At 52.7% G+C, this 21,314-nt stretch overlaps 1 protein-coding gene across 16 annotated transcripts in view; it reads left to right on the top strand.

Moving 5' to 3' along the window:
• Nucleotides 1-5,469: 5,469 nt before the first annotated feature.
• Nucleotides 5,470-21,314, top strand: part of NR5A2 (nuclear receptor subfamily 5 group A member 2) — a 127,415-nt gene continuing 111,570 nt past the window's right edge. For 3 of the 16 annotated variants that reach the window (XR_008715142.1, XM_055583163.1, XM_055583161.1), the window contains exons 1-2: nt 16,847-17,058; nt 21,001-21,119. Coding sequence is in view for 15 of the 16 variants with exons in the window: in XM_055583163.1 (XP_055439138.1) it covers nt 16,977-17,058; nt 21,001-21,119 (201 nt within the window). In the remaining variant the exon portion in view is untranslated. Of the gene's footprint in view, nt 5,775-11,031; nt 11,136-11,986; nt 12,120-12,814; nt 12,953-16,610; nt 17,059-18,965; nt 19,116-19,860; nt 20,278-20,305; nt 20,625-21,000; nt 21,199-21,314 lie in introns of those variants that run through there. The other 13 variants (XM_055583166.1, XM_055583152.1, XM_055583155.1 and 10 more) reach the window with 13 other exon arrangements.

Here is a 21,314-nt window from a genome sequence, read left to right on the forward strand (position 1 = left end):
CTAAGTACTGGGTTGACGAAAAGTTCATTTGGATTTTTCCATAAACCTTACAGAAAAACAAGAACAAACCTTTTGGCCAATGCAATATCTTCAATTAATCCTTTCTTTTTTGGTTTTATCTTTTCTTTCCCAAAACATAATGTGCATTTATGCTCTTATTTTATTACTATCAGTAGATCGATGATTGATGTTTTGACTAATCACAGATTGCTGTGTGTTCAGAAACCCTTTAAGGATCGCTTACATGGGTGTGTGTGTGCACGCGTGTTCAGTCGCTAAATCATGTCTGACTCTTTGCAACCCCAGGGACTGTAGTCCACCAGGCTTCTCTGTCCATGGGATTTTTTTCAAGCAAAAATACTGGAGTGGATTGCCATGATATTTTAAAATCCTTCCTCATTTACCATTTTTTATTAAATGCTCTGTTATTTCACAAAGGATTGAGAGGGCAAAAAAATAACAATACAACAGTGTGTATTAGAATAACTTCAACACAATCAAGATTGAGTTGTATGGCCCTATGGAAGATTTAGCCATGTGAATATTTCATTCTAGAGGAACACTTATTACTTGAAAGATCATTTCACTCTTGCAGCCTACCAGACGATGTCAGGTAACATACAACCTTCAGGTCCATGAATTAAAAATGTCTGAGATCTGTTTGTGGCTCCATATCCTTTAGAAAATAATCACTATGTAATTTCTAGAGAAATCACTTTGGATGTTGCACATATCCAGCTTTTAAAAATAGTTTAGACAATTTAGCTATTTGCCTAAATGTTTTAAAAGCCCTTGAATGGAAACAAAATGGCACTGAATTTATTTCATTTACTCTAAATAAAGATATGAACCGAAAGTCATCAGACCCAGATCACAGATTGTGATAAACGTGGGGAACTCAACACAAGGCTACAGAAGGATCAAGTGTGAGAGATTTCAATTACTGGAAGATTGACTAAGGCTCTGTTTAATTATTAGTGCTATAAAAAGCGAGTAATATTTACCTGGCCATAATAGTACTGTGTAAAAGTAGCTTATCTTTCCTGCCAGGTGCCCCATTTCTCACAGTTATTAAAAAGAATGAAAAGAAATCTTTGCACAGTCATTACCTCTCCAGATCCGCCACCCCATCATCTTATATGATTGGGGGCTTGCGGGCTGTTAAAGAAGCTGATTTTTTTTTTAAGTGCCAGTGCTAGCCCGGGTCTTAAATGAAATCAGTAACAAGTGGCTTTGTTAGTGAAAGGCACCAGCAAAAACAGCCCAGTGAGCAGTGGGGTGTGTGTATGTGTATGTGGCATGTATGAAAGTGGTAAAACATCCGCCTGCCAATGCAGGAGATGCAGGAGGTGTGGGCTTGATCCCTGGGTCAGGAAGACCCCCTGGAGAAGGAAATGGCAACCCGCTCCAGGATTCTTGCCTGGAGAATCCCATGGACAGAGGAGCCTGGCAGGCTACATTCCATGGGGTTGCAAAGAGTTGGACAGGACTGAGTGTCTGAGCACACAAACTCCCCAGTAACTGGTACAATCAGTCCCACTGAGTGATGAGTCATGTAAGGTGCTTGTTCTTAGTAAATCCAAATATAAACAGACCCACGGGGCTTTCTGCTATGTGCTCACGCACAGTGCTGACCAGAAAACTGATTTTACAAGACTATCAGTTCCTAATGGATATGTCATAATGTCTTGGAAGAGCATATTCAGGAAGTTTACAGCGACTGTGATTCATTAACCCAGCTTCAACATCATCATGCAATATGGGCTCAGATGACATGACTGAATGCTTTCTGGATTTTGGCAAAGATGTCCAGGAGTCATTAGTTATCTGTCAATCATTTACAAATCCTTTCTGAAATCAGTTAGCAAATAACGTTTTATCAGGATAAACAAGGGTCCTTGCACATGTGAGTCACTGCCGGTCTGCTCTGTGGTGGTATCTGATGAGTTCGGTGGGATAGCGAAGGTGATTCAATGCCCACATCTGCCCAAAGGAGATGGTTAGACTGTGCCTTGATTGGGAAAAATAATTACTAAAAACTGAGGCCGTAATTCCTCTTTTGCTTTTCCCGCAGCCTGGCTGGAACCTAAATTGCTCATTAAGCATCTCTCGGGCTGAGTTCCATGCACCTCTTATTTGTATCACATGTGAATGTGATTCCAGCCTTCTTTCACAAAAACATGTTCGTTTCTCACAAAGTTCTGAGTGTCTATTTCTAGTCAATTAGCCTCCTAGATAAGCTTCAGAAGACCAAAGTAACTCATTAACGCGACATTTCCTCAGCATGCCAGTAAGTTCTGCAGGACGTGAATAAGACAGGCAAATGGCAAATTGTATTTTTTAAAGGTTCTAGTGGGACTTAAGGGAACCCAGTAATACTATCATCTTTCAATATCTTTTGGTATATTTTGTAAATAAGCCTGTCTAATCAGATGTATATAACAAAGCATGGAATCCAGTCTTTTTTATCGTTCCGTGTTTTATTAGCCACACACAGGAAAGAAGAGGACCAGAGCAAAGAACGCCACGATGCTACTGAATTACAGACCATGGGAGGTCTTCCACAGGGTGTCAGGTCGTACCTGTGACTAAGAATGGGCGCCAAGAACAAAACGCAGAAAAGAAACTTGCATATATCTTCCAAAATTCCATTTACGGAAGATGAGTCTCTCACCCAAGACCCCGAGTCACATAGTCCATCACGGTTTTTAATGACATCAAAATGTGTATTGGAGGGCTTCCCTGGTGGCCTAGTGGTTAAGAATCCACCTTGCTATGCAGGTTCCATCCCTGGTCTGGGAAGATCCCACATACTGCAAGCAGCTAAGCGTACGTCACGACTGCGGAACCCAAGCTCCAGAGCCACAGCTGTGTGCCCACGTGTCAAAACCACTACCAAAGCCCGCTCGCCTCGAACCCAGACTCTGCCACAAGAGACGCCCCTGCAGCAAGAAGCCCACACACCACGACGGGAGAAAGCCCAGGCAGCAACAAAGACCCAGCACAGCCAAAAGTTTAACAGGTAAGTAGTTTTAAAAAATAAAATAAAGACTTCTGGGACTTCCCTGGTCCAGTGATTAAGAATCCACCTGCCAATGCAGGGGACCCAGGTTCGATCCCCGACGACCCCACATGCCACAGGGCAACTAAACCCAGCTGCCGCAACTACTCAAGTCTGCACACGTAGAGCCCGTGCTCCCCAGCAAGAGAAGCCCTCACACTGCAAAGGGGAGCGGCCCCCACTCAGCGCAGCTAGAGAAAGCTGGCGCAAAAGCAAGACCCAGTGCAGCCAAAACACAAGTAAACAAATGAATCTTTTTAACTGGTGAAGATTGAAATTTAAAAAAAACAGTATATTACTACAGACTGAATGCAGCAGTGCATGTGAGAAGGCAGCTTTCTATTAAGCTAGACATTAAAAAGGCTTCTGAAAATGCTGCTTTTTAAAGATTCTTTTCCTTTGGAAAATAGCTCTTTTCAATTCTCAGTGTGTTATCATAATACACCTTGAAAACAATAAATTAATATACTTATAACTAATAATTTTTACTTTCTCAATTTTAATTCCAAATGCAATAAACACTAATTGATGTAATTTACATGAGCAGAAACCTTTTGGAGTCCTCATAAGTTTTAAGAGAACAGCTGCTTCTCAGGGTCGCCCGTCACATCCCTTAACATTTACACGGGTACATTTCTGGTACTGCACCACATTATTGTCTGATTGCTTAAAGAAATAACAACAAAGAACTGACATGGATAATTATAATCACCCAATCCTTTGTAGCTGGAAATATATATTTACTTGTCCAGGTAAAGACTTCACTTCCAGCCTCCCTTGCAGCTAAGTGTGAAAGAAAAAGTGAAAGTGAAAGTTGCTCAGTTGTGTCTGAATTTTTTGTAACCCCATGGACTGTACACTCCATGGAGTTCTCCAGGCCAGAAGACTGGAGTGGTAAGCCTTTCCTTCTCCAGGGGATCTTCCCAACCCAGGGATACAACCCAGGTCTCCCACATTGAGGGCGGATTCTTTACCAGCTGAGCCACAAGGGAAGCCCAAGAATACTGGAGTGGGTAGCCTATCCCTTTTCCAGCAGATCTTCCCAACCTAGGAATCGAACCAGCGTCTCCTGCATTGCAGGCGGATTCTTTACCAATGGAGCTATCAGGGAAGCAGCTAAGTGTGCGTATGTGTCAAATTTCTGCCTAGTGAAATATAAGCAAAGTGTTTACACAGTACTTTCAGGAGATGTACTGAAGAAGGAACCCGTGCTTTCTCCCTTCATCCGTACTGCTCCTGGTAGTGATGGCTGGCCCCTAGCAGCTGTTTTGAAACATGGGGACAAGAGACAGAGGACAGAGAAAGGGAAGGAGTGAGGTCCTGCGTAACTTCATAGGGCACGATACCATCCCTACCTCTGAATCGCTTTCATAGAAGAAAAATAAATGTTTTATTTAAACCACTGTCTTTCTGGTTTTTCTATTATCTGCAGTCAAATTTAATCCAAAAAAATATAATTTTGATGGGGAAAATGCTGTACATAAACACTCTGGGTTTTCCAATGGAATCTTAGGCCAAAAAAAAAAAAAAAAACCAACTGCTCCATTAGCAAAATCAAAACATACAAGAAAATGACTAACTGTTCCACAACATAGGAAAAGACATGCATTGTTGTAAGAATCCAGATTTTATTACTTTGGAAAACAATAGAGATATTCTACAAGAGCCTAAAACTAACCTTGGTCATTTGAATAATATCTGTTTCATGTGAGGAGTAACCCTTTTTTTTCCCCATGGATTCAAGGAAAGAATGATAATTTTTAAATTATGGGAAATGTATTTGCCAGCATTAACCTCAAAGTATGAAGTGTTACTTTTGGGGGGCAAAGAAATAGTCTGCCCTTTTAATCAACTGACCAATCTACAAACAAGCTAAGGTTAACTCCTCAGCTAATGAACAGGCAGGATATAAAAAAAAAAAAAGCTGGTTGACAAAACAAGAAGAGATAAATGAGCACAGGCTCAGCAAGCCTGCCTGAAGGGTTCCGAAGTGTCAATCATATCCCCGGTCATCACTTGGAGAATGAATGTCTGCCCACGTTATCATCTAAAATATATTTACAGAGGTCAGAAGAGCTACGTCTGTCCTCCTCTATGCAGAGAGGTGATGACATCCAGGGAGTATGTCACAAGCCTAAGTTTAGTTAGTGGATTTAAGCTGGTTTGCAGTTTTCCCCACTAAGTGTGATCTTCTGACCCCTCAGTTTTACAACCTTCTACTCTCTGCGCTGCACACCAACTCTCCACTTCTGAGTTAATCATTTCTGTGCCATTATCTGCCAAGAGTTCTTATCTCCTTTGCTGTCACTTTATAACAGGGTCCTCTTATCAACGTGCCTGGAGTCACGTGATTCGTCCAAGCCTATCAAAAGTTTCCATGCCTCTGATTAGAAACCATCACGAAACTGGATACAAGGTTTACAGCAGATCACTAATGCTGGAAAAAGTACAGAGTCCAGGGAAAGACTTGCTTGTAACTTTCTGGATTCTTGGAGGTTTTTTTTTCCTCTCTTTTTCTTAACTTTCACTCAGGGTTATTGTAGTCTGATGTGTCCTGCCCAAGGCTACAAAATTTGACAAGCTGCACTTCCTTCTTACACTCAATGATATCTGCTTTAAACCAAAGGACTGCCTATAATTTCATTAAGAATGTCTTCTAATTCGGATACTGGGGATTTACAAGAATCTCTAAAGCACGGACTTACACCTATTGGTAAGTAGGAGTTGCTCTATTTATTATCTATTTATTATCCTGCTTTGACACTAATACCTGTAAATCAATGCCATTGATGTATTTACTATCATCAGTCACTGCTTTTCCAGTTGTGTTTATTAAAAGCACGTAAGTCCACGTATATATCACACATTTATCTTTCTTGAAGTTAAAGAGGCAAATGAATATTTCAAATATTCTTATAGCCTTTGTTTTTGGATGTCATTCTACCAGCCTAAAATAGCCAGAAAACAAAAAGTACAATATATTCATTTCATCCCTAATATTTTCTGATACTTTTAAATGAGAAATAATAAACTAAAAGTTGAACCAGTTGAAACAAGTTAGCCATATGGAGTCATCCCTGATCCAACCTTAGCAAAGGCTTTCCAAATGTCTGTGGAGTTCGAAGCCACACCACCATGCGTCTCATTCATTGTAGGCACTACAGAAAACCTGCTTTTCGTTCCAAAAGACAAAATCAAAACCCAAAATCATACCATCACTAGTTAAGAAGTTGAGGGTTACAGGTTTTCAAAATAATGAGTCTATCTTCTTTTTATAAACAGAATAAGTACACAAAGCTAATTTTCATTTTTAAAAAGTACAAGCAATGCCAAGTCACAAACGTTAATGTTACAGCAAGAACACTTTGAATTAACCCTAAAGGGTGAAAAAGAAAAGACTCCCAGACATCTGTCATTACTGCTCTGTGGGAAATCTTGCCTTTATTCCTCCGCACTCGTTTTTGAAGGCCCTAAGCCCTTTCTGCAGCACATTTCTTAGGCTTTGGAATGAATTGGAATGTCCCTGTAATTCGCAAAGGCCTGAGTTCCAGCTCTGCTGAGAAGGAAAACCAAGGTCTGGGTTTTTCCTCGTTCTCCCTTCATAACCAGCTGACTCCACTGAACGCAGTGATTGCTTTTTTATGGGTCAACTACACCCTAAAGTATATCAATTGAGGAAATGGCAAAAAAAAAAAAAAAAAAAAGTTCTGTACGTACGAAAAGGAAAACACTGGGAAGGCAGGCAGAGTGCCACAGAATTCAATTGCTCTGCAGATAAAAAGAAAATACGGGTACAGAAATGAGCTGGAAGAGAACACAGGGGCGATTTCACATCTTTGCCCAGGGAGCAGCAGCCGGGCGCCTGGGCAAAAGGTCCCTGAAGGCGGAGGCAGCTGGGGCGGGGGCGCGGGGACGCGCGGCGAGGCCCGGAGATGCGGGGGCGCGCGGCGAGGGCGTGCTCGGAGACGCACCCACCTGTGGATGCGAAGTCAGGGCGCGGAAATCCGGGACCGCTCTCGGGGACCCTCACTTGGCGGCGCCAGCCCGGAGTGAATGAACCGGGTGTGGCGGCGGAAGGGACCGCCTTCGCGTTGCCTCGGCTCCCGCCCGGCGCTCAGGCCGCGTGGGGTCGGTGCGGCCGCGAGGCTGGACCCCCTCCACGTCTGGCGTCCGCAGGTCCTGAAGGCCACTCACCTCTAGAATGGGGGGGAGGGGGTCTGACCGCCCAGGGCAGGCCCACCGAGGAGAACCCCCTGGCGCAGCTCAGGGTGTCTGCAGTCCCCGGGGCTTTGATGGCAAATGGCACTTTGGGACCAGGGAGAGAAGCCCCCCAAACCGAGCCCATTGTATGTACAGCGCAGTCAGGGACTGAATTCTGCCTCAGTTTCTCTGTTCTGCTGGGAACGTGCCTGTTTATCTAAAAAGCAGTCTCTGTGGGTCCAAGCTGGCATGACAGTTTTATGTATCGGTGGTGCCATGACAACTGCATGTAGTCTGTGCTCATATATAAAAGTGAAAATAAGACACCGATCGGTGTGTCTTCTGCCTGCAGGGCTGTCTGAGAGCATGAGAGCAGCAGACCTGGGCTATACCTAGATTGTTCCCTTCAAGGGAACTGGCCTCAGATGCCCTCCAGACTCTCGGTTTCTGGCTTAGGTTTTTTACATTCTCATAAATAGGGTGATATTACAGAGTGCTGTGCAGTAATAGTTTGAGAGAGAGAATAAAGTATTTGTCTATATCAGCAAAAGAGCCAAATCTGTGTCGTAGGAAACGTCATCTAAGGAGTATTCAGCAACCCTTCAGCTATGTGCTCAACGTTATGGTTGATTTGTGTTAAGTTTATGTAATTCTTCTAACTAAGTGCATTTCAAAGAATATTTTACAGTCTATATAATGTTGCATATGAGCCACAGTAAGTTCTGTGTAGTTAGGGTATATAATAGGGGTTCCCCGGTGGCTCAGATGGTAAAGAATCCACCTTCAATGCAGGAAACCAAGGTTTGATCCTTGGGTCAGGAAGATCCCCCTGGAGAAAGGCATGGCAACCCACTCCAATATTCTTGCCTAGAGAATCCCATGAACCAAGGGGTCTGGCGAGCTACAGTCCTCCGGGTTGCAAAGAGTCAGACAGGACTGAGTGACTGAGCACGCACACTCAGGGCACATAAGACACGCGGAAGTGCTGCCTGGAGGCTGTGATACCAGCGCTACTCTCTGGGCCCCTTGGTGCTCTTGGAGACTGATTTTATTCGGGTGATAAGCTTCGGCGAGCTCTGTGCCCTTAAGGGTCTCTGGAGCAGCGTCACACAGTGGGCAGTAGACAGCCCGCTGTGTCGCCCTAACCTCTAGCCAGCTCCGTTCACATGCCGTTGAGAACACAGTCACCCACGCCCGTGCTCTGGTCCTCGAGCTGGGCTCAGGCGGCCAGTTTCGTCTGGGAAGCTGAGCCCCGGAGCCTCCTCTCCTCCCTGGCTCCTGTCCGCCTCCCAAACATTGCTTCCGAGATGCTCTGTACTGACCTGGATCCGCAACAGTGATGGGACTTAAAGGACTTCTTTAATGAACCAAGAGAGATAGAGAAACTGAGAACAGAGGCTTGGTGATGCTTTTTTCCTTTACTTGACCCTTCCACCCAGACACAATGTCTAGGGTTATCTTGGCTTTAGCCTTGAACTTAAACTGAGCTAGCGAAGGGCTCTGGGACTGTCTCCCTCAATGGTCCAACCTCCCCAAACAGCTCCTGGCATGCTCTATGCAGGGCAAGAAGAAGACATCTCGACCCCCAGTCCAGAACCTCCCTTTGAGGGTTCGTCCTTACTCCTCACCTTGTTGGAACTTCTCTGAGAAATCCACTTGGCTTCAGGGAGCTTCAGGAATTTGGGGGGCACTGTATCCAGGGAGGGCCTAGGGGAGAGCTGAATATGAATGGTGTGAATATGAGAGATGGAGCCTGGAAACCCAAGTGGACTGAAACTGACCAGGCCACTCAATAAAGTCTGCCTCCTCCTCAGTCCTTCAGGAAGCTCTGTTATGTATGTTTACATGATTCATAAGAAAAGATATATTTAACTTTTAAAACTCAAATAAGCAGAACATCTGCAGATAATGTGATTGAGTCCTGAGGACAGTGTCAAACACTGCAGGACAGTGCAGTTGGCAAGAACCTTCCACGAGAATGATCCATTGTTCATGGTCCTTAGAATGACTGAGCTTCCCAGATGGCGCTAGTGGTAAAGAGCCAGCCTGCCAAAACAGGAGACTTAAGAGTTGTGGGTTCCATTCCGGGGGCAGGAAGATCCCCTGGAGGAGGGCATGGCAACCCACTCCAGTATTCTTGCCTGGAAAATCCCATGGACAGAGGAGCCTGGCAGGCTACTGTCCATAGGGTCCCAAAGAGTCAGACATGACTGAGCAACTTAGCATGCAGAATGGCTAGTGACTCCCTTCCTAGGTGTTCTCCTTACAGAGGATGCTTCGGGGGAAATTAGGGGGAAAGGGAAAAAGATTTAAAAAATTGATATTAATAACAATGTGGTGGGCTGCTCTCCTGACACAATCACCTGCATGGAAAATTTATTTTGTTTAAAAAAAGGTTTTCTTTGTGAACCTTATTTTGTTGTTTAGTCACTGAGTTGTGTCTGACTCTATGCGACCCCACAGACTGTAGCCCACCAGGCTCCTCTGTCCATGGGATTCTCCAGGCAAGAATACTGGAGTGGGTTGCCATTTCCTCCTCCAGGGGATCTTCCCAACCCAGGGATCAAACCCGGGTCTCCTGCATTGGCAGGCAGATTCTTTACCACTGAGCCACCAGCGAAGTCCAAGTCTTCTTTTACTAATGGAAAAAAAGAAAAAAAAAAAAGAACTTAGAAAGGTCAAGTGATTTACCCAAGCTCATTCAGTTTGTCAGAAGAGTGGGCTGTAAGTGGGACCCATGGATGGGACTCTGAAAACCGTGCATTTTCCTCAAGGTTATAAAGACGTGATGATCACAAGCAATGTTGATCTATTCAGACTTTCTTCCAAAAGGCATTTTGGACTTAAGAAAGACACTGGTCAATCAATGGCTCTTTGTCTTCCTCCTCCATCCACTGTGCAAATCAGGTTTAGAACCCCCAAGAGTTTGAAAGGGTGGGCTCCTGCAGCATCTGGAGCCCTGAGGGCAGAGCAGCAATGGGGAGTGGGAGGCGGTTGGGGGAGGGGGGTTGGGTAGAGGGCGGTATGGGGGCGTGGGGGGAGGGAGGCCCTGCTTGTCTCAGACTCTGGAATTTCCTGAAAGGATCTTTGACGTTGAGCTTGCAGTTCTGTGGCCTCTGGTGACAACGCATGGGGCCATTGAGCAGATGACCAGGAAATAGAAAATTCACAGCATCCACTTGTTATCATCAGAGGTATGAGGAAGGCAGGGAAATCCCTCAAAATGAGGGCATTTATAGAGGACTTTTTATTCCTATATATAATAAAGTCGTTCAGTCATGTCCGACTCTTTATGACCCCCCCACGGACTATACAGTCCATGGAATTCTCCAGGCCAGAATACCAGAGTGGGTAGCCTTTCCCTTCTCCAGGGGGTCTTCCCAACCCAGGGATCGAACCCAGGTCTCCCGCATTGCGGGTGGATTCTTTACCAGCTGAGCCACAAGGGAAGCCCAATAGATCAACATTTTACTCCTAACAAACAAGCAAATGTCTCCTGGGGGAAGGGGACAGGGAAAGAGTTTGAACACCGCCCCCCAACCCCCCCCCCCCCCGCCCTTTTTAAGCGCTTTGACAAAGCCGGGTGTGTCTCCCACGCCAGGCGCTAACGTGCTTTCACAGTAAACGCAGCTTCTGGCTGCGGGTCTGGGCGTCTGCAGCCTCAGGGTCCCAACGCTCCATCGCCTCCAGTGGTCTCTGTGGGCCTGGAAAGAAAACTGCTCGGAACCCGCCCCCCGCCCATCCCGTCCCGGAGGCGACGCCCCACAGTATCCAGACGAGGAACCCAGGGGAAAGCGAAAGGATTCGCCCCAAGGCTCGGCGCACCCTGGCCACCACCTCTTAATTACGAAAGTTGTTTTCCAGCTGGATGCAGGTTGGAAAAGGACCCTCCGAATCGCGCGACCCGCGACCCCTCGGGGGACCCTAACTTGCCCACGCGGCAAGTCCCGGGGGGACGGTCCCCCCGCGAGCCCCGCCTTTCCAAACCCACACTTTGCTGGGTAAGAGGCACCCACATGGCTCGACGGCCGCAGCTCAGCGGGTCCGGCACACTTAGATTTTAAGAACCCCCTCCCCGGGGGGGGGGGGGCTTCCCTAAAACACAGCCTCGCAGCGGTCCATCCCCGAACGGCCCCAGTCGGGGAAGGGGAAGCTGGGCAGCACGTCACCCCTTCTCTCGTGAAGCTTCCAGTCTGGCCAGAGTCAGTGGGACGTCAGTCTAGAGTTTTCTAGTGCTGGGATCCGAGTTCCTGCTCCGGGGGGCTCTGGGGAGTGGGATCGCCTGGGGAGCAGCTCTCACCCAGGGCTTGGTGGTCTGCTCTGGGCCAGCAACGCCCTCGTGAATGCCACTCACCGTTCTGGTTTGTCCCCAACAACCTGGACGGGGTGGTTCCCAGAGCTGAGTTGCAGCTCACTCATGCTTCCATTTCAATTACAGAGAGGAATAGCTAGATTACATTGGCGGATTCCCAGGTGGCGCTAGTGGTAAAGAGCCAATGCAGGAGACGTTAAGAGAGGCAGGTTCGATCCCTGGGTTGGGAAGATCCCCTGGAGGAGGGCATGGCAACCCACTCCAGTACTCTTGCCTGGAGAATCCCATGGACAGAGGAGACTGGCAGAACCCAGTTCTTAGGGTCGCAAAGAGTCAGGCAGGACTGAAGCGACTCAGCGCACAGATTAGGTTGGACCAGCCACCTACCCAAGATCAGGTCCCAGCCAGCTCCTTTCGCAAGACCGGATGTCCCCGTTCACCTCGAGGGCCACCGGCTCTACCAAGGTAGAACGCGCCTGGATCCCTGGGCTGGGGCAGTTCTCTGCAAAGCAGAAGTTCTGCAAGGACGCCTTCATACCAAGGGCGGTAGGTTCTGATACTCCGGGCCAAAGTCTCCCCAACCTCACCTTTCCCTCGGGACAAAGATGCGAGTCTGTCTGGGGAGGGCTCAAGGGGCCTTGGTTACCCAGGAATTGTGTCACCTTGCGTTTTCCTCGCTGGTCAAGAGGGGCCGGAGTTACACTGAGATGCTCCCATAGTGAGCCTGCTCGCAGAGCTGTTGGCGGCCACCCTACCAGGCAGTCTTTCCGGGGTGGACGGTCTAAACTGGCAGCCCTTCTTCCTCCTGGACTGGAGGTTGTTTTCGAGGATGTCGGAAGTAGTTATTTACGCAGGCGTCAGAAAAAGATTAAAAAAAAAAAAAAAGACACGACTTTTCACCTATTCCAGTTTATTTTCTGAACGCTTTGGCCAATTCCACGCTCTTCGGTAACTTACGTGTCTGCAGGAAAACTTAACTCTTAAAAAAAGTGCTTCCAGCGCGGGGGTGGGACGCCTCCACCCCAGCCACCCCGCCCTCCGGCTCGGGAGCGCGACTCCAGAGTTCTTGCTAAATTTAATTTTCAGAGGAAAGCAAAAGTGACTTCTGATGGGCTTTTCGAGTAGTAGGGGCGGAGAAATGAAACAGAGCCCGCGCTTCAGCGGTGTGTTCTGTCTCCCCCCCCCCAGGCTGGCCTGGCCTGGCCGCGGAGACTTTCTGGGGAAAGGGCGGAGGGATGGGGTGGGAATCTAGATTTCTTCTGAAGAGTAGACACGTGCTCCGAGAAAAGTATTCCGGTTTCTCGAAAGCACCGAAAAGTAGGAATGGAGGAGGCACTAGACATGGTTTTCAAGGATGCGGATTTGCAAGTTTTTGACAGGTTGGGACGGGTCGTGGGGGGGAGGGGGGCTTCCCCCACCCAGGCGCGCGAAGACAAGAATCTTCCATGCTGTTCCTCCGGGGACCCGTGTTGTCGAGTCCAAGAAACCAGTCCTGAAAATCTTGACATTTTACGCCTTTGCAGACTGCACGCGGGAAGTGCGCGCGGCCGGCAGGCACGCCTCAGGTCAGGTCAAGGGCAGGCGGTGCCCGGCGCGCCAGGGAACGCGACGCCGAGCTGCGGGCAGGCGGAACCTGGAGGGCCGGGCAGTAGCCTCCTCGTGGGCCGGGGGCGCGAGACCCCCCTCCGCTGCTGCCCGCGGGTGCAGGGGGCGCACGGCCCCATGACGCTGAGCCTGGATAAAATATGCCGGGACTGCGCTTCTCAGGCTCGTCAAGGCTGCGGGAGCCTCCCCGAGCCATCATCTTTCGTAATTGCAACCGTCAATCAAGGCTTTAAGACAAAGTCAGAACCGGGAAGGGCGAGCCTGGAGACCGGCCCCGTAGGATGGGAGATGGAGGCGTGGGGGACGCGGGGAGTAAAGGGGAGCGAAGTTTGCAGGGGAGCGGAGAGCGAGTTGAGTATGTTGGGGGTGGCTGGAGCCGGAGCCGTCTCACTGGGCCTCCGGTCCCCACCAGTTAACTGCCCCGCAGCAGGGGTGGCTTCCCCGGGGCTCTCTACCGGGAGGCCGCAGAGGCCAGACGTCCCGCGCTGAGGGTGGGAGGCGTCCGCCCGTGGGCCCCGGCTTTGTGATTCCAAGGCGGTGGGTGTATACTTAGAGCGCAGACCACCCCCAGGCCTGGACTAGTAGACCACCCCGGCCCTGCCCCTCAGCCCCACCTCCCCGCCCTTCCTGGCGTCCGCGCGTCCCCCCCACTGCCCCCGCCCCAGCCTCGCGCTGCGGCCTCTACCACCTGGAACCATCCCCAGGTAACCTTCCCGGCACCGCGGGCGGGCTGGGCGCCTCCTCCCGGCGCTCTGCTTCCTCCAGGGTGTTCGGGGAGACGCCCAGGCCCATCCCAGGTCACAGGGCGAGCGGCTCCGGCGGAGGCCCCCTGCCCCGCGGAATTGAAGGGGCAAGGACCGGAGGGAGTGCGGGGAGGGGGAGGGGTGCGCCCGGAGCCGGCCTGCTGCCCAGACCCCACGCGGAGCGCCCGGGGGGAAAGATGACCGGCCCTCGGGTCTCTCCCGCAGGAGGTTTCCCGCATCGTCCACCAAAGGCGGGGTTTCCACCTCCCCCGGAGGGATCGGCATAGCTCTGGCCCTCGGGACAGCCCTCTCCCGCCCCGTTCCTGGAACGAGCCCCCGGGGCCGGAGGTTCTCGGGAAGGGAAGTTTTCTCCAGGTCTGAGGCCTCCTTCGCATTCGGTGCCCGTTGGGCTCGCAGCCGACCCGGCAGAGCCGTGGCCTGGACTCGAGCTTCAAAGCAAGGCGAAACCTTTCCGCTGTTACACGCCTGCGCATTCTTTGAAGAGCCGATTTTTAAAAACCCTGACCCGGGCCGCCTTTCTCACCCCGTCGCCGCTCCCGTTTGTGAGACAAATGGGTGCAGGTGGCTGTCTGTCAGCCTCATGCCAGGCCTTTGGGGAGCGAGGAGAGGGGAGAGTGGCCTCCACACCTGTGTGGCCTCAACAGGCCCTCTCTGGGCTGAGGCTGCGCTCTGAACCTGACCACGACCTCTGCCTGCGGCCAGGTCAGGCACTCCTCATGTGCGGGCAGAGACGGGCCATACTGCAACCCGCGGTCCTGTTAGACGCTCTGCATCCTTCTCTCAACCCTTCCAACCTCTTCCTCCTGCTCCAGCAACCGGCGGGCCTTCCCTCCCTCACTGGGGGGAGCACTAGAGCCCCCCCCCACCCCCAGCTGCCAGCCTGGTGTTGGTAAGGAGGGTCAAAGTGCCCCCAGATGTTCTCTGCAGTGGGAGGGCTTCATAATAAACTTATTCTGAAAGTTCATGTGAATCCACACACAAGGTGCTAGCATCGACTTGAGCCCTTTCTGAGCTTCATTCACAACGATGCTTAAAACAACCAGGCAATACGGAAAATGGACTGACTGTATGTGATATTGTCACCAAAATCTGAGCATCAGAATGATCACTGATGTCGGCAACTGCAACCCACTCCCCTTTACCACCTAAGGGGCGGCCTTCTCACCAAGTTGAAAGGTTTTCATGAAACCTGCAGATGCTACTAAAACTGAGGTCTGAATAACTTCGACTCTGAGTACTGTATGTTAAGCAGCACAGTGACAGGTCAGTTCTGAGAGGCAGCAGTGTGTGAACGGCCAGGCCTGGGATGTGGTGAGCAACCCATTTCATTCAAAAGTGTGGATTATGCATGGCAGTGATTGGAGTACTTTTCAATTCATCAGATACTGGACTGGCCAGTTTGAGTGTGTGATCTCTATGCCATTCACACAGAAGAAATTCAGAGCCTTTGAGATTCAAATTCACCCCCCTTGTGGGTGGACTCTCAGCTGATACTGAATATGAGGCGTTTCACATGCAGTCAGGAGGCTGGGGATAGAGTGTTTTCATCTTGTTGAGATGAGATCTGAAAACTTTGAAGATGAGGCTGGGCTGGTGTGGAAGAGCTTGCATAACAGATTGTTCTTTAAAACTTTTTTTCAAGTGCTGGGCCTCTGGGCCTCAAGTGGCCCGTCCCACCCCAGAGACCTGGGGATGGAAGAGGAAGCCGGCGCTGCTCTTTGCATTCAGTATGGAAACACGGCTCACTAACATTTTAGGAAGTCTGTCGCCAGCCTGATCTGGGGACTCGAGGAGGTGGGTGGTGTTTATAAGTGAGCGAAGGAGCTGGAGGAGAATGGGGGGCTGGGGAGGGCCGTTCGGATTCGAGGCAATTGCGCCAACTCTCGGCGACACGGCTGTTCCCTCCTGAGCAGGTGGACCGCGCCGCTGGGCCCCTCTGGGGGTGGTGGGGGGGCTGTGGACTCGTTGCCGAGGGGAATGGGGCCCGGAGACCCTGGAGCGCAGACCAGCTCTTCTTTTCTCTCCTGGTTTGTTGAAACGCGTTCAACTCCCCCTCACCTAGCGCGCACGGTGGGCGCACCCCCGCGGGCTTCCCCCCTTCGCGCCGACACCTCCAACCAGCTTCTCCTCGGCCTCCGCGCTCAGGCAGAGGTCGCCTCTCAGCCGCTCTAAGACCCGCCGCGCGCACATCCCCCGCCCCGGGCCGGGCGGTGTGGGAGGGGGCGAGGCGGGGTGAAGAGGTTGGGGCGGCGAGGGGCCGGGAAGCCTGGGCCTCGTCCTCATTGGCTGGCGCCTGGGGTCCGACCCGAGTCCGGAACCCGCGTCCCCATCCCCGGCCCTCACCCCTCATCCCGGCCTCCCCCGACCCGGTCCTCCTCCCCTCCCTCTCCCCCACCCCCAGCCTCGCCGCCCCGAGGCTGCAGAGGACCGCTCCCGGACGGGAGTGGGCTAGGCGGCGGAGGGAGGCTGGAACTTCCAGCTCCACGCCTGAGAGTGAGCGGGAGGGAGTCAGACACGGCGAGGGGCGGAGAGGAGAGGAGACGGAGGCCAGAGACCGCGCGAGCGGGAGACCCTGCGGATCCCGAGCGGAGGGCAGCGGAGGGCGGGGTGCGGGTCGCCGAGCCGAGCCGTCCGGTAGCCGCGGCGGCAGCAGCAGCAGCAGCAGCAGCAGCAGCAGCAGCTCGGCCGCCGCCTCCGCTGCGCGCCCGGAGATCGGCCGGACGCGCCCCCGCGCCCCCGGCAGCTGCGCCCTCGCCGAGCCGGGCCCCCGCGCCCGGACGCAGTCTTCGCTCGGTGCCCGCCGCTTCCTCCTCGCGGTTCAGGGGCGGCTGAGGAGCAGCGAACCTGGACGGGGCTCCGGGGTCCTGACGGCAGCCCCGGAGGCGACGGGGACGCGCTCCGGAGCGCCAGCGAGAGCAGCCGGCCGGCCGCCCCCTCCTTCTTCCCGGCGGAGTTGAAGCCGTGCCGCCCGCATTCAGGTGCAGGGCTTCCGGACGGACACGGACCCCTTGCCCCCGTCCGCGGCCGCCTTGTCATGCTGCCCAAAGTGGAGACGGAAGCCCTGGGACTGGCTCGGTCGCATGGGGACCAGGGGCAGATGCCGGAAAACATGCAAGGTAAGGAGGCGCTCGCGGCGCGCGGCTCCCGCGGCTCCCCCGCCCCCGGCTCGCCCCGCGGGCTGCAGCCGCCGGCCCCGCGCGGGCGCTGGACTGACCGCCCGGCGCTCGCCGCCGCGGGGCTGCTGGGCTGCGGGGCGGCGCGCGGGCGTCGGGCCCCGTCCCCAGGGAAGGCATAAAAGTTTACGGCTCTTGAACAATGCGGGGCGGGGATTTTCCGAGCAATGCCTAATTGGCCGCTTCTAATTAAGAAGAGAGGCTTCGAGCTCCGGCGACCGAAGCCGGGGCAGCCTCTGTCTAGAGATCTAATTATTCCAACGATCCTTCTAAGAAATGGAACTAATCTCGGGAAGCCCGAGCAGGTTCCCGGTCACTCGAATCTGGGGAACTTGAACCAGTGTTCTTGAGTGCAGAAGAACCCTCTGCCTGGGAAAGTCAGCTGCAGAAAGCGCAGGACCTCGGGGAGAGCTGGCTTAGCGGTGTCAGGACGCCAGGGCACCCTGCAGCCCCGGCGCACCCGGGGAGTCGGCTGGCATTGGAACAACTTCTTAAAACGGCAGGCAGAACTGGAAAGAACCAGTTGTCTCCAGCCCACCCTCCCGCCGGGCACTGCGGAGTGAGTGCAGGGCGGGGGCGGCGGCTTAGCTTCCAGCCTCTTCGGTCGGATACCTGGGAATGTGGAAGTCCCGTATGTTTGCCAAGCTTTTGAATGCTAACAACAAGCGCGAGGCGGAATGGCAAATCCCGTAGGCTGTATTTTCGCCACGTTCCAAAAGAAGCGATTCTAGACCCTGGCCGTGTTAAGCCCTTCAGAAGTTTATCGCAGTTGCTCGGGGCCAGGGAGGGAACAATGCTAGGAAAAGTCTCCGGTGCCCTTCCATTCTCGCCCCTGCCAGCGCGCAGGATGTGCGGGCCGGCGGGCCTGTGATTCCGAGCGCTTCCTGCCATCCCCTCGAGCGAACTTGAAAGGGCCGGGGACGCGCCGAGAGCAGAGTTCAGGGCTGGCGCCCGCGGCGGTGCGAAAGAGGCGGCGCGGGACCCGGGGCCTGAGGTCGCCCCGCTGTTTGGAGACGAGGGGACGGCGGGAGGGCGTGCGTCCCCGCCGGTGGGGTCGGTCATGGCTAGAGGATCCTGGGGTCTCGCCCAGCCTCCAGGGAGGGCCGTGGAAGTCCCCGGGGACCAAGCCCCTAGAGTCTAACCTGTAGGCTGGCTGCCCCGGGGAGGACCCGGTTGGCCCAAAAAAGCTTTCCCGCCGGGCACCTGGGATTCTGCGAAGCGGGCCCAGGGGAAGCGGCCCCGGGGCGCCGCATCGGGCCCCTCGGCCGCCTGCCGAGGAATGTCCCTTGGGCGCCCTCGGAGCCAGCGAGATGCTGGCGTCCAAGGGAAAGTTTCGGCTTCTCCTTCCCGTGCGCGATTCTGAGCGCCTCGGGAAAAGAAGCGCAGGGAGAAGTTGGAGCAGGAAGTCGGGTGGGGGGCAGACGGGAGGAAGATAGCACTGTGGTATTTTCTTTGTAAAATTCGAGAGGGCCGTTCCTGACCCGATCCAGCGCCCGGGGCAGAGAGCCGGCCTTCCCTGGTGCCTGGGGCTCTGGGACGTCGCCGGCTGCTTGCTCAGCCCCGGGGTGGAAAGCTGGTGGGAAGCGCCCGGCGCGGCTTCCTCCAGGCGACGCGCGGCCTGCGGCCCGAGGGCAGCCCCTGGGGACGCAGACTCCACGCCCTGGCCTGGGCCGCGCCGCGGTCCGAACCGTGGCGGGTGGGGGAAGAGGTGCAGCAAAGGGACCCCCTACCGGGTCCCGGGACGGTTCGGGGAACTCGTCCACGTGCCTGCGCGGCCTCTGCTGTCCCAGGCACCGGCGTCCTCCTCTGCTTTCTCAAGACCGGGACTTCTTTGCTCGAATGCATTGGATTCTCCGAAGACTCACTCGAGCTACAGCACGTGGGCGCCTCTGAAAGATGCCCGGGTCTCGCAGCACGGCGTCGGTCTCCCCACGCGGCCTCGGTCTTGGAATTTTCCAAGAGGGTCCCCAGCCTCGGTCTTGAGGATGTCGGATCCCGAGGTGCGCACCGGGTCCCCTACCTCTCCGCACCTCTCTGGGGCTAAGTGAAGAGTTTACTTTGCTGGAGAAAGGGGGAAGGAGAAAGGCGAAAGGCACACACTTGGGAAAGTACACTTTTTACCCTGTCCGAAAACACGCCTGGAGACAACAGTCACGACCTTTCAGGAGGGTGAGGCTATGAACAAACTTCTGGAAGCCTCAGCCAAACCCCCAGGCTCCCCAAACGCGAGCGGGGACCTCCCTTGGCCCTCGCGAGAGGACTGCGCTCTGTGTCTCTATTTCCATTTCTCGGAGCTCAGACGCCTGCCTCGGCTTTTCCCATCTTTTCCTGGGATCCCCCTTCCCTAAACTCCGGTAACTCATCCCGATCTACGCCCCAACCCAGAACTCCATGTCTCGGGAGAGGCTGCCGGTAGGGGAGTCAGTCGAGAAGCGCGGCTAGGTAACTCCCACCCTAAAGGCCCTTTCCAGAGGCCCCCAGAATCCGTAAAGAAAACAGAACTGTATTAAAAAAAAAAATCAGAACTCTTTGGCCAGGAGGCCACAGTGGTGCTGGAGTGTCCTGGCACTTTGGGGATGGGTGTGGGGGGCCTGTTTCTCCCTTTCCTTTTCGGTAAACAAATCAGAGGAAACTCCTGCCGGCTCTCAGTTCCCCCAGCCCCGCCCCCTGAAAATGCCACTGATTAACTTAAAACAAACTTGACTGGGGCTTTTGTGCGCCTGTGTGTAGACCCAAGTTGAGCAAGGGGCGAGAGGCAAGTGCGCCCTGGGGTTCGCGGGAGGTGCCCGGAGGCTTCGGGCCGCGGCCGGGCCGCGCGGACCTGCCCTCGGCGTCCCCCGCCTTCCCCGGCCCGTGGCCCGCGCTGCGAGGCTCCCCCGGCGTGGACCGAGTCTCCGGGAGGGGCCGGATCAGGTATTACCTGGGTCTCCCGGCCTCCGCCCCTCCCGCGCAGTTTTTCTCGGTCTTGGAGCTGCGAAGACGCCTTCCCCGGACTGCGTCCGGAGCTGGACGGTTACCCGATCCCTGCAGGGAGCCGCGCGAAGCTGCCGCCTGATTTCTGTTTAACAGGGGAGCTCGAGGTGTTTATATTTTGCAGTGATGATCGGAAACATGTGAAGTTCATTAAAGGACTTCAGTACTTCGCGACGAAACCAAACTCTCGTGTGTATCTTTTGCTTCCCTTCTTTTCCTTCTTTTTTCCTTTCCCTTTCCGTCCGTGCTCCCTCCCCTTTTTCTAGTAATTTTTACAGTAGATTTTCAAAAGTGCAGAGATCAAAGCCCAACCAGTACGTAACTGGGTGTTTGGATTAATCTAACAGCTCTGAACGCTGGGAGCCTCGGGCTGTGGCTGGAACAGTGCTGCGGACAAAGTGTCCGGGGCTCCCCGTTCCTGGTGGAGGTTGGGCGTTGCTTTCACCCAGACGCCCTTAAGGCTCGGTGAACTTTGGGCAAACCCGGTTCCCGTGCGAGGATGACGCCGTGTGCTGCTTTCTCTTCCTTAGGAAAAGGTGACGTTTTGGAACTTATCAGCAAGGCGATTTAAAAGGAATTCTAAGTTGTTACTTTATGCAGTTCGTGTTTCTTTTCTGGATGTTTCTTTGCAGAGTTAAGAGACTTGTGTTCAACAGTGGTCAGCTTAAGAATGTTTAACAAAAGAATTTAGAATTATTTTTAAATTAAAATAATGTGAAGTGCTTACTCATTGATGCCAAAAGAGGTTTTGCTTTGACTGTAAAAATAACTCTGCGGTACACCTGTAAGACATTTTTATTTTCTGTTTTACCTGGTGATGTCTGCCCTCCAGTCACCAAACCGCTTCCTTTTGCAGGATTGAAACCTACCTAGTAAGTTAATCAGATGTGTGCATCCCTCTTCTTGTTTCAGTGTCCCCGTTTAAAATGGTGAATTACTCCTATGATGAAGATCTTGAGGAGCTCTGTCCGGTGTGCGGAGACAAAGTGTCTGGGTACCATTATGGGCTCCTCACCTGTGAAAGCTGCAAGGTGTGCTTCTACGTTGCTACCTGAGAAATGTAATGTTCAAAACCAAAATAAACCACTGGACCACTTCTTCAAGCTAAATGTAGGCTGTCTTTTTTGGACTCAAAAATGAGAGAGGGAAAGAGTGAGTCTTAGTGAGATGATTCTTAGAAATATGTGTCTGATTTAATCCCCAAAGCAAAGAAATTTATGCTGTTT

Source organism: Bubalus kerabau, chromosome 5 (genome assembly GCF_029407905.1).
Source record: "Bubalus kerabau isolate K-KA32 ecotype Philippines breed swamp buffalo chromosome 5, PCC_UOA_SB_1v2, whole genome shotgun sequence".
Taxonomy (NCBI): domain Eukaryota; kingdom Metazoa; phylum Chordata; class Mammalia; order Artiodactyla; family Bovidae; genus Bubalus; species Bubalus kerabau.